At 36.3% G+C, this 12923-nt stretch overlaps 1 protein-coding gene across 4 annotated transcripts in view; it reads right to left on the bottom strand.

Annotated features, from left to right (window-relative positions):
* The window catches only part of LOC115523851 (multidrug resistance-associated protein 1-like), an 89064-nt gene that overhangs the window by 15404 nt on the left and 60737 nt on the right, over positions 1–12923 (bottom strand). For all 4 annotated transcript variants that reach the window (XM_030330117.1, XM_030330111.1, XM_030330118.1 and 1 more), the window contains 4 exons: positions 10984–11044; positions 10308–10527; positions 3082–3236; positions 719–874 (listed from right to left, as the gene is read on the bottom strand). In XM_030330117.1, coding sequence (XP_030185977.1) covers positions 719–874; positions 3082–3236; positions 10308–10527; positions 10984–11044 — 592 coding nt within the window. The remainder of the gene's footprint in view (positions 1–718; positions 875–3081; positions 3237–10307; positions 10528–10983; positions 11045–12923) is intronic.

The following is a 12923-nucleotide window of genomic DNA, read 5'->3' as shown; positions in this document are numbered from 1 at the left end:
ACAGTGACATAATTTTGGAATGTGGTTGACCACATTTTAATTGGAATATAAAGATATATATCATGTCATGAAAGATCTGTTTAGTTCTTCTAGGAGTACTTTGCCGATATCAGGGATAACAGGACAAAAAGGCAGCATCTGTTTCTCTCTTGGATTTACAGACAAATTAACTTTCTGCTAAAATGCAAATACCATATAGATTTTGTGGTGACCATAAAAATGCACAACTCAGTTCTCCAGCTGCAGGGAGAACAGCTGACTGTCAGTCCGGCTGCTGCCCCGGCATCTACCACTCTATTAAGCATGGAGGCCATGTTACCCACAGGTTGTTTCCAGGCAATGAGTGGGGATGGCAGGGGTGCTAGAGCAGGCCCATCTCGGGGACACATGGAATACTCCAATGGGTGACATTGGTTGTAGTTTCCCCATCCATTTGATGAATCTTTCACGGAACTGTCCTGTAATCCAAGATTTTCCCTACCTAATCCTCTTCTCTCCCTCACAGGAATCAGACATGCATTGCTGTCTGAGGGCTCACCCCTTGGCTCCCTCTCCTCTATCTTTTGCAGGCATTCTCTAGTCATACTCTACTATATGGAATCCTTTCTTGGAATCTACTTTTTGGAGAACTTGAACTAACAGGCAATTGAAGTGGGCTTGAATTTATAATTGACTGTGAACTTCTGTTATTAATACACATAAAAGTCCATGTACTTACCTGTATAGTGAAATAGAGGAAAACCAAGGGAATAACCCCCAGAATGAAGAGTGGTAAAGCTCCTACAATGACCAAAACTGTTCCAATAACATCCAATGTACAATTCACCCAGGTCCGTAAGTAGTAATGGAAACGCATATCAATTATAAACATGTCCTAAAAAATTGATATCAGGTCACTATATTTTTAACTTTTCATGGTTTAAAATGAGAAGAAGAAGAAATATATCATTCAATGTAAAAATTTTAAAAATACCTGGATGTGACAATATGATGATTGAATACGTCTAACTACATGGTCTTTGCCCTTCCCAATCTATCCCCACATATTTTCCCCCTGTAGTCAGTTGTAATAGTTAAGAGGGTATTTAGTAACAAAATGCCTATGATCAAGCAATGTGCGTTTCCCAGTGACAAATACACAGCACTTAGTTTATATGACTAATGTCAGACTCTGCTTAAAAAGATTTTAAAAAAGAGTCCAAACCCCAGTAATTGGGTGTTCAGGAGCATTGGCCTAGCACTAGTCACTACTTAAAAAATGTAAAATACTCCTGGGCCATTCTTATCCATCAAGAACACGTTCAGTGGCCTTCTTGGCTAGCTGGGTCCTGTCAACATCACAAAAGGCAGGAAAACAAAATAATTTTCATTTACAAAATTAGAAACTGAAAGATTGAAGTGGACAATGGGAATGAGAGAAGAACATAGCGGGGGTTTCTGGGTGGCTCAGTCAGTTAATTGTCCAACTTCGGCTCAGGTTCTTGAGTTTGAGCCCCACATCGGGCTCCCCACAACAGTGGGGAGCTTGCTAAGGATTCTCTCTCTCTCCCTTTCTCTCTCTTCTCTCTCTGCCCCTCCCCTCCTCTCTCTCTCTCTCTCTCTCTCAAAATAAACTTTTAAAAGAGAGAGAGAGAGAGAGAGAGAATATAGGAAGGTCATCTATCAATTCACATATAACTTAATCAAATTTATGTTGTCAAATCTATGGTATAAGGTATGACCTATGAAATCCCAGGGAATAGGAAGACATCCAACCTTAAGGGATCAACTAATGAGTTTATAACAAAATTGACACAAAGAGTGGAGGTGGAATTTTATTAATTCTAAGTCTTGCTTTGGGATTTTCCTGATTATCTCATGAACCAAATAGGGTAAGAGCATCATATCTGTATGTAGTTTCCTGCCTGTGTTTATTTTTTTTAATTTTATTAAAAAAAATTTTTTTTAACGTTCATTTATTTTTGAGACAGAGAGAGAGACAGAGCATGAAGGGGGGGGGGGGGGTCAGAGAGAGGGAGACACAGAATCTGAAACAGGCTCCAGGCTCTGAGCTGTCAGCACAGAGCCCGACGCGGGGTTCGAACTCACGGACCATGAGTTCATGACCTGAGCTGAAGTCGGAAGCTTAACCTACTGAGCCACCCAGGCGCCCCTCCTGCCTGTCTTTAGAACACACCTTCCCAGGGCATCTGGGTGGCTCAGTTGGCTAAGTGACCAACTCTTGATTTTGGCTCAGGTCATGATCTCATTGTCCAGGGATTCAGCCCTGCATCAAGCTCTGCTTAGCACGGAGCCTGCTTAGGATTCTCTGTCTCACCCTCTCTGCCTTTTCCCTGCTCATGCTCTCTCTCTCAAAATAAATAAATAAACATGAAAAAAAATAGTAAATATAATGGGGAAAATCCTGGAGGTAAGCAGAGACACTCTGGGAAGCTATACTCCTTCCCACATTCACCATAAGTGAGTTGACAGTTTACTTAAAAGCAGAATGCTTAAAATACAAATGTCTCCATAAAGAATTAAATTTTCTTTACCTTCTCAGCTTAAATTAGTGATTCTCAAGCTAAATATATACAAGAATTGGAGTTGTAGACACCAGAGCACATATACTTTTTGGATCCTTCCAGCAATTTTCAAGGGTTATTTTGATTATGTGTGTAAGATGTGATACTGCTATACATCAATTATAAATATCCCAAGAATTAGAAATAAAATACCAAAAAAATCTATACTAAACATAATCCCATCTTTTCAGGGTGATTTTTTTTTTTTTTTTTTTACAAATGCTATTGCAAAGGGGTGCCTGGGTGGCTCAGTTGCTTAAGCGTCCAACTGCACTCAGGTCATAATCTCGCGGTTCATGGGTTTGGGCCCCATGTCAGGCTCTGTGCTGACAGTTCAGAGCGTGGAGCCTGCTTCAGATTCTGTGTCTCCCTCTCTCTCTGCCCCTCCCTCACTCATGCTCTGTCTCAAAAATAAACACTAAATTTTTTTTTTTAATTTAAAAAATGCTATTGCAAGGTATTAAATATGGATCATCATTTTTAAGCATGCTATTCAATAAGGTACAGCTTTACTAACCTTGGTGAACCGATTGATTATCTGGCCTATAGGACTGGTTTCAAAAAACTGGAGCGGGAGGTGTAGCACATTATCCAATAGCTGAGCATACAATGTTCGAGAGGCAGCCAGGGACCCTCGAGTGAGTATATAGGCTCCAGAGCAGACAAAGAAACCTAAAAACAAATTGTTATCAAGGGCATGTTAACCTTTTTAAGGAATTTTATATTTTAATTCTCAAAGTGTTGTTTATCATAGCATTTTTTAAATGGAAAACTCAAAGAGCAAACTTAACGTGCGACTGTGGATCAAACTAAGTATAAATGTAAATGGTGCATTTATAATAAATACAGACACTCTGATGGGTTGCAATCCTATCAAAGAAGAACGCTCCTTATTCATGGGCATAGATTCTAGAGTAATGCACAAAATGTAACAGATCAACCAGGATCACAGAATTCTAGCAACCTATTTGTGATGTCCCATGGGACAATATGGTAGTCACTGGTGCTGCTAGTCAAATAATTTCAGTTCTCCTAGCTTCTAGTCCATGGTAGAGTTGTCCTTTCTGGCCTCCTTGTGATGTAGGGGACCATATCAAGGGTTCTGAAGAACAAGTTGAGGGAGAAACAACACATAATACCAGGTTAAAGCATTTAATTGCTGGTACCAGAACTGCTCACGTTTATTCCTTGTACAGTGCCTGTTAACATTTATAATGGTGGGTTGGATTGCTTCTTCAACTTGGGTCACAAGAACAAGTGTAGTCCTTTACTTGACCCACAATGAACACATTTTTTTTTTTTTGGTCTGTTAAGCTACTGAGATTTGGTTGGTGGAAGAGTTGTTCTTGCCACAGCTGAAAAGGCAGACATATAAATAATAAGCATCTAGCTTTATCTATCGACTATTGTTACTTGCATCTGACCAAGTATGACAAGAAAGAGACAAGCTCATAGAAGGCTATCCACGTGGGAGAGGAAATGAAAGGACAAATAATTCTCAAAATGGAGAACTTATAGGGCTAAAAGAAGTCATGCTTCGTTACAGTGATTGGTCAAGGATGTATATGTGATTCAAATTGTTTCAAGGAGTAAAATTTTATGAATTTCTACGAACTTCAAAGGAAGTTCTTTGAAAGAGAACATTTCCATCATCATGTGAAGCCTGAGAATTAAGCCAATGAGGACAACAAGTAGAGTTCGTAAAGAATAGTGGACACTTCATCTGTAGTGTGTATAATGACCTATGCCTAGACTTTTCTGTCTGGGGAGTCAATAAATTCCCATGTTACTTATGCTAGTTTGTTCTGAGTCATAGGGGATACACAGTTGCTCCACTGCTCTCTAATACACGAAATTGCTAACAAAAGTGTGATGTCAGCATAATTCTTATACCCTTGGAAGTATGTTTAAAACAAAAGAATGGCAGTTAACCCTGATCATCTTAAATTATTTTAACTAATTCCTTTATATTTTAAATAATATCATATGCTGCTGTTAAGTGATTTCTAACTTTATACATTTTCTTTTTTTTTCCTACCTCACTCCCCCATACTTCCCTCTTTCCCTTTCAAAAACAGGTTGTTACCCTCTTTCCTCAAATAAATATCCAATGTTTATATTGCCACCAAACATACATTATGTATGAAGTTAACAAAATTTATTATGGTTGTACCATTCTTTTTTCATATTCTTAGTTTTCTATGCAACAAGCACTAATTCATTCCCAAACACTTCAATTGTCAGCAAATCTTTTCCAAATATATTCAGACTCATCAGATATTCTATTTCCTTCATCCTATTTAGCCCTCTCCTGTTTTGCAGCATCATCTACTCTTTTGGAACCCTCTCACTTTCCACTCTAACCTGGAATGGTTGCAAGATCAGAACACTTGCATTCTTCAGTTTTGGGAAATGCTAAATATTGTGAATTTGACCATTTTCACCTGCATTTATTGAAAGATGTATTATATGAATGTTGAACTTCCTGGATTATTCCCTTAATTTTCTTATTTATCATTTCGATTTATATTTTTTATGTTGTACTTCTGGGAAAAGGTCTTCTAACATATCTTCTCACACTTGTATATCTCACACTTTAAATTCTTTAAATGTTTCAAGTATTTTTTGTCTATGATTGAACTTTTTTCAGCACATTTTTGCACTGGCTTTGTGGATATAGTATTTTGAATCTCTGAAGATACTAATTTGACATTTTAAGCTTCTATTTCAAATAGGATTGTTTCATTACTAAACTCCATTGCTTGATTTGTTAGCCGTTATTTATACTGTTGGTTTAATTAAAATGCAAAATCATCCATCATTATCAGTTTAAACATATGAAATAAACACATGGTTAATTAATAGAGGTACCTGATGGCTTCCTTCTGCTATTGCACACATTAATTTCCCCCAACATTTTTTTCCTCTGAATGGAAGAGATTGCTTCAAATTCCACAAAATTGGGTAGGTGTGACACAGAGAGTCTGGAATACTGGAATATAGACACGTAGGCTGGAGCTTCTCCAAAAGCCATTTAAGGATTTCTTCTATGTATGTCACACACACTAGAAACCCTCATTTCCTCTTTATATATCAACTTTCTAGTTTTCATTGTATCACTACAATGAAATTACTACAATGACAGTTGCTGTGCACATTGGTGACGGTGGTGGGTGTTGTAGGAGAGGCTAATGGGAGGAGAACAATGGTCTAGTGAATTATTTTGATTATTTCCATGCAATTCAATCCTATTCTCTACCCATGACCATGAGTTTAGTGTTTATCCACTGCTCAAAGGACCAACTCCCTCTTCTGTTACAGCTTCTCCCATATCTGCAGGTTCCTCTACCCTTGATTATCTATCAGTATAATAACTGCTTATGTAAAACTTTATCACTCTGAAATCTTCTGAAGTCTTTCCTTTATATTTATTCACTGTCATTTCAGTGGTATTTTGTGAGGTAAGTAAAGTAGATGATCCACTTACTCATGTTAAACTAGAAACAGCAGTGTACTCTAAACAGTGCACTTTGGGGACGTCTGGCTGGCTCAGTCGGTTGAATGTCTGACTCTTGATTTCAGCTCTGATCATGATCCCAGGGTCATGAGATCAAGCCCCAGTTGAGCTCCATGCTGGGCATGGAGTCTGCTTGGGATTCTCCCTCTCTGTCTCTCTCTCTCTCTCTCATTCTCTCTCTCTCCCTCTGCCCCTTACCCTGCTTGCACATGAGCTCTCTCTTTCTCTCTCTCTCTCTCAAAAAATAAAAATAAATAAAAATTTAAATAAAAAAAACACATTGCACTTTGAAAATAAGGTGCCTATATGTTCACATTGGATTGGAGAAAGGTAAGGCATAAAACACAATAGATAAGAGATGTTCAGAGTGTCCTAGAGATTCTAAGGCAAATAGCTGGGACCCAGGAAAAAAAAGATATGCAGAAATATTTCTTTTGTAGAAAATAAGGTAAGAGGTTTTATTATTGTTATAAAATATAGATCTAACATTGTGCTTCGAACTCTAGCTTATTTTGAATGTTAACATTTATATAATTCATAAGAGGCCTGTGGTAATAACATATGACAATGCTGTTTATGCTTTAACCGCCCCTCTGCCCCCACCAGCTTTTTTATTTTGTGAGCTATGATGATGTCAGTGAATACAGCCTGCTTTTGATTGGACAAGATTCCATAAGATGCAGCTATAGTCTACTGAAAAAAATTAGAAATTATGCATTTTCATTTCTTAGGCTCACCCTACTTATAGATAACTTATAATTGCATCTAATAACAAATCTTCAGAAAATTTTAATTTTTAATGCAAAAAATTAAAAATAAAGAAAAAACAGAGAAGATTCACATTTTAATGACTGAAGACCACTCTACACAAAACACCAATCAAGAAAAAATCTTTTGATTAAGCTGTGCATAATCTATTGCCTTCATTACAAAATATTTCCTGTGTCTATTGATAGTTAATTAAAAACAAGACAGTCTCTTCAACAAATGGTGTTTGGAAAACTGGACAGCAACATGCAAAAGAATGAAACTGTACCACTTCCTTACACCATACACAAAAATAAATTCAAAATGAATGAAAGACCTAAATGTGAGACAGGAAACCATCAAAATCCTAGAGCACACAGGTAGCAACCCTTTTGATATAAAATATAGCAACTTCTTACTAGATGTCTCCTGAGGCAAGGGAAACAAAAGCAAAAATAAAACATTGGGACTATATCAAAATAAAAAAGCTTCTGCACTGTGAAGGAAACAATCAGCAAAATGAACAATTCCAACAACCTATGAAGTTGGAGAAGATATCTGCAAATGACATATCTGATAAAGGGTTAGTATACAAAATTTATAAAGAACTTATAAAATTCAACCCCCCAAAAGTGAAGAGTCCAATTAACAAATGGGTAGAAGACATGAACAGACATTTTTCCAAAGAAGACAGACAGATGACCAAGAGACACATGAAAAGATATTCAACATCACTCATCATTAGGGGAATACAAATCAAACCACAATGAGATATCACCTCACACCTGTCAGAATGGCTAAAGTCAACGATACAAGAAACAACAGGTATTGGTGAGGATGTGGAGAAAGGGGAACCCCCCTTGCACTGTTTGGAATGCAAACTGGTGCAGCCACTCTGGAAAGCAGTATGGAGGTTCCTCAAAAAGTTAAGAAGAAAACTGCCCTATGATCTAGCAATTGCACTACTAGGTATTTATGCAAAGATTACAAAAATAGTAATTCAAAGGGATATATGCACCCTAATGTTTATAGCAGCATTATCTGCAATAGCCAAATTATGGAAAGAGCCCAAATGTTCATCTGCTGATGAGTGGATAAAAACATTGTGGTGTGTACACACACACACACACACACACACACACACACACGGCATATTACTCAGCCATTAAAAAAGATGAAATCTTGCCATTTGTAATGACATGGATGAAGCAAAGAGTATGATGCTAAGGGAAATAAGTCAGTCAGAGAAAGAAAAATGCTATATAATTTCACTCATATGTGGACTTTAAGAAACAAAGCAGATGAATATAGGGGGAAACAAAAAGAGAGGCAAATCAGGAAAAAGACTCTTAACTGTAGAGAACAAATTGACGGTCACTGAAGGGGAGGGTGAGGGAGCATGTTAAATGGGTGATGGGCATTAAGGAGAGCACTTACTGTGATGAGCACTGGGTGTTATATGTAAGTGATGAATGACTAAACTCTACACCTGATACTAATATTAGACTGTATGTTAACTAACTGGAATTTAAATAAAAATTTTAAAAAAATTCTCATTTTACAAAAGTAAAATTGTGAGTACTAAACCTGCATACCTTGTCTAGTATAGGGAATGATATTTGCTCACTTAAAATATTCTTCAAAGTATACTGAATTTCCCTGAAAGTTGTAACATGAGCTCCTGGATCGATATGAGTTTAACTCTCATATGCACATGTGATAGACATAGATATAGAGATATTTGTATATATGGATCCTCTTTAGCTGCTTAGAATTCTAGACCGCTATATCCATTTTTTCCTCAATGAATTGTAAACTGCAAGCCAATAAACTTGACTCTCACTGATTCAAAGGCAAACATAGTGTATCTTTCATACTATAGCTAGTCCTTATATCTCATTTTAGTCATTAATGTAACATCTCTTTCCCCAGTGAATTATGTTAGCAGAATGACAAAATAAACATAAATCTGTCTCACAATATTTGCTTACTTTTTGATGGAGATACTTACAAGAAATACTCGGGCCACACAATAAAGATGGGAAAGGACAAAAGAGAAGCAAAGCCCTAGTTTCGTATTTTTTATTTTATCTTTACTTTATTTTCCCAAATGCATGTACCTCTCTTTGTCTTTTCCCTTATGAATATCCTTAGATAGCATGACTTCCATGTATCATTTTCTAATTTGAATTTGCTATCATTCTCCCTCAAGGTGCCTTACTTTCTTCTTATAAAACACACACACAAAATGTCTATACTTAAAAAAATCTTCTCTTTATTTCTACTGTACTTTTGAATATCCTTCAATTTTCTCTTTCAAATCACCTAACTTCTTTGAAGGACAACATGTATCTACTCCTTAATCATCAATTATTCAACTACCTACAATCTGCATTCTTTTCCTACCTCTTTCTGGATTATGCATCTTTGACTATAATCACAGAACTTTTCTCAATTTTCTTTCTCCTTAACGTTTCCATAGCATTTTAGAACTATTAAGAAGTTTTTTGAAAGACTATTTTTTTTTCTTTCTGGATTTTGTTACATTATACTTTTCACTTGGAATGGAGCATATAATAGTATAGAGTTTTCCAAAATGTATTCTGTGGAAAACAAGTTGCTCAAGATGTTAATGGACAACACAAGAAAATAATTTTTCCCTATAGTCAAATGGATTTGAGAAACACTGGTTTAAATATAATTAAATGGGTCAGTTTATTGAAGAATATCTCAAACTTTTTAGCAAAAGGAAAGAAAAAAGATTTCAGATGCACAGAAAAATACAGTTCTCAGTTTTGCAGACCTATTAGAGGACAGAATCCTATATTTGTGGAGCCTCTCTATTGTTTCATGTAAAACTCTTTTGGAAATGTTAATTTAGTGGTTAAGTTTGGGGAATCAGGTAGACATGAATTCAAATCCTGGCTCTAAAACTTTCTATCCGTAGGATTTCGTGCACAGTATTCATTCTGTATAGTGTTAAGTAACGGCCAATACTTACTGCACTCTTGGTTTATGCTCAGCATTTTTCTATAAGCTTTACACATATTATCTAAGTAGGATGCCCAAGTTTAAGGAGTCCCTTCATTAGAATGTATGTTAAATAAATTAATAAATTAGTTTAAACACATATAGTGAGTAGCCATGTAATCAAGACTTTTGAGTTCTGAATGACTTAGCAGATGAGTCTCAGTTTCCTCAGCTGTAAAATAGGGATAATAACACCTTTATAAATAATTTTTTGTCAAGACTAAATGAGACAAACACATTATTTAGTGTGGGCCATGTAGCTGACACACATAAGTTTTGGTTTACTTTCTCAAATATGGTGAATTAAAAACATATGCATTTAAATTATTCTAAAATATATGCAAATTATGGCACAGATTTTATGTGAAATAAAATGATGCCATATGCTTGCATTAGAATAGGACAGAAAGAGAAAAGAGAAGCAGCTGTTTCTTTGTTTTTTTTTTTACCTTGCATTAATCCCAATAATCCATAGATATTAAGTTTATTGCTTCTTATTTGCTTCCATTCTGTGAACTCATTCATGTGTTTTGCTTCTTTTGCCCAGGCACTCAGCCATAGATTCTGCCCAATGCCTACCAAATTCTGCCCTACATAACTGGCCACACTCAGCCACACCCAGAGCCAGCCAAAGGCTTGGAGGTACTTCAGAATGATTGAGAACTTCACCTAAAAGCAAAGTTGATACAAAATTAGGTTACTGTACTTAAAAGTGAGACAAGGTAGATTTAAATCCTACTTGACATTTCTGGAGGCATGTGATCTTAGTCAAGTTACTAACTTCTATATCTCTCAGAGTATTCATCTCTAACTTGGAATAGTAATAGTAGCCACCTTATAAGTTATATGTAAAGTGCTGGCACAGTCCGGAGCAGTTAAAAATAAATATTCAAATAATATTAGTTACTATCATTAGTAAACAAGAATATATATCGCTAAGTAGCATGTAATCCTAATTAAACAACACTATATATCCAATAGTTCCATTTAATGTATGTTCTTGGAATTATTATATAACAAACCTCCTCAAATTCAATGACAAATATATATTTATTAATAATGCAATATAATCATATACATTAATATATATTAATAATAAATAATAATATTTATTCTGGTGCTTACCCCACCAATAGGGATCTTTTCCTTTTTCATTGAGAATTGTTTTCCTTGATCCAATGAGGGCCTGATAAAGCAAGACAATGTACATTTTGTAAGTTTTAGATTGACCAAGCATTTTTTTTTTAATTATACATTCTCAAATGCTTTGCTGCATATTCCTCTGCCTTGATGATATAGCATTGTTCCTTTAATCTCTTCAAATGGAGAGTTCATTCTCTGATATCCCATATATTTTAAAGTCAGAAGAATAAGTCTGATTTTTTCCTTCTTCTTCTACAGATAATTATCCTTCAAGTGTGAGCTAAATCCCTAGATTATTTAAGCTAATGCCACCTATCTGTACCATAATCTATTGTCTTCTCATCTACTTGCCTCCTGGCCTATCAAAAATGGCATCAGGCTCACCGTCCCACTTTGTTCTGCCACCATCCTGAGTGATGTCATAGCTTACAGAGACAACTCATTAAACTCAATCTCTTTTCAACTTCAGAGCCATCATATATTTAGGGTCCTTCATCTGCATTCTACTTTGACCATCAATTGTCAGGTCCTTAACTCATGAATCTTATAACCTGAAACTAACACACCTTGGAAAACTCAACTCTAAACATTTCAATCTCTGGCCATAACCTTTTCTATTTCAAATTGTACATTAAATTATTCTCACTACATTTGGTTTTTATTCCATCTAGACTTCCAGATCCTGAATCCAACTTTCTACCATCCTTGCTCTCTAGGATGACGAATGATTCTGGTTTCCCCAGACATTCTTAGTTTTAGCATTAACTGTCCCACATTCCAGGAAACTCTCAGTCCCATGCAAACCTATTATTTCTCTCTATTCCCTTCGATATGCAGCCTGTACTCCATGATTACCATCTCATCCAAATGATGGCAGTAATGTGAAGTCTCAGGCTTTGCTTTCTTTCCATTAAACCTTCATGTTAGAACTCACATGTCAGTGCTCATCACACTTGCTTCAAAAGATCATACAGCTGTATAAATTGGTTCCACCGTGAATTAACACCTTTCCTCCACCTGGGCTCTTCATAGTGCCTAGAAATTCTTCCATGACTCTCAGAAGGGGCCCCACATCTTACTTGATGGAGAAAGTAAGGGCAGACAGGAAAGTCAGTCACCAGATCTCTACATTTATCTGCATCTCTACACAGCCTTTTATAGTTCTCTCCTACAGCAAACAAAGGAAATTCTTTATTAATATCCAAGAATAGCCAGATGATCTGAATTCCATTCTGTCCCATTTACTCAAAACACTTTTATTTTCAATGTTTATTTATTTTGAGAGACACAGAGAGAGAAAGACAATGTGAGTGAGGAAAGGGCAGAGAGGGACGGAGGGAGAGGGAGAGGGAGAGAGGGAGAGGGAGAGAGAGAGAGAGAGAGAGAGAGAGAGAGAGAGAGAGAGAGAGAATCCCAAGCAGGCTCTATAGTCAGCATGGAGCCTGACGCAGGGCTCCATCTCACGAACAGTGAGATCACAACCTGAGCTGAAATCAACATTTGGATGCCTAACCAACTGAGCCAGCCAGGTGCTGTAAAACACATTTATTAATTATAGTGTTTCCGCACTTTCCTATCAATGAGTCACTTGATGGTGCTTGTTAAAAATACAGATTATAAGATTTCCCCTCTAGAAACTTGCCTTTCAAATAAATGATCCAAGGGATTTTCATCTTAGGGCAAATCTAAGAAACCCAGAATTGTTCACAATCTTCTAATCTTCATTTTGTTCTTCCCTTCTCCTGACTCCTTCCCATCAGTCTATAGAGAATAACATATTCTTCTTATCTTTTTAAAATTATTTTAATGTTTACTTATTTTTTTTTAATTTTTTTAATGTTTATTTATTTTTGAGACAGAGAGAGACAGAGCATGAACGGGGGAGGGTCAGAGAGAGAGGGAGACACAGAATCTGAAACAGG

The sequence above is a fragment of the Lynx canadensis genome, chromosome C2 (assembly GCF_007474595.2).
Source record: "Lynx canadensis isolate LIC74 chromosome C2, mLynCan4.pri.v2, whole genome shotgun sequence".
NCBI lineage: Eukaryota > Metazoa > Chordata > Mammalia > Carnivora > Felidae > Lynx > Lynx canadensis.
The sequence above is the reverse complement of the archived record's forward strand: the minus strand, read 5'-3'. Positions and strand labels throughout refer to the sequence as shown.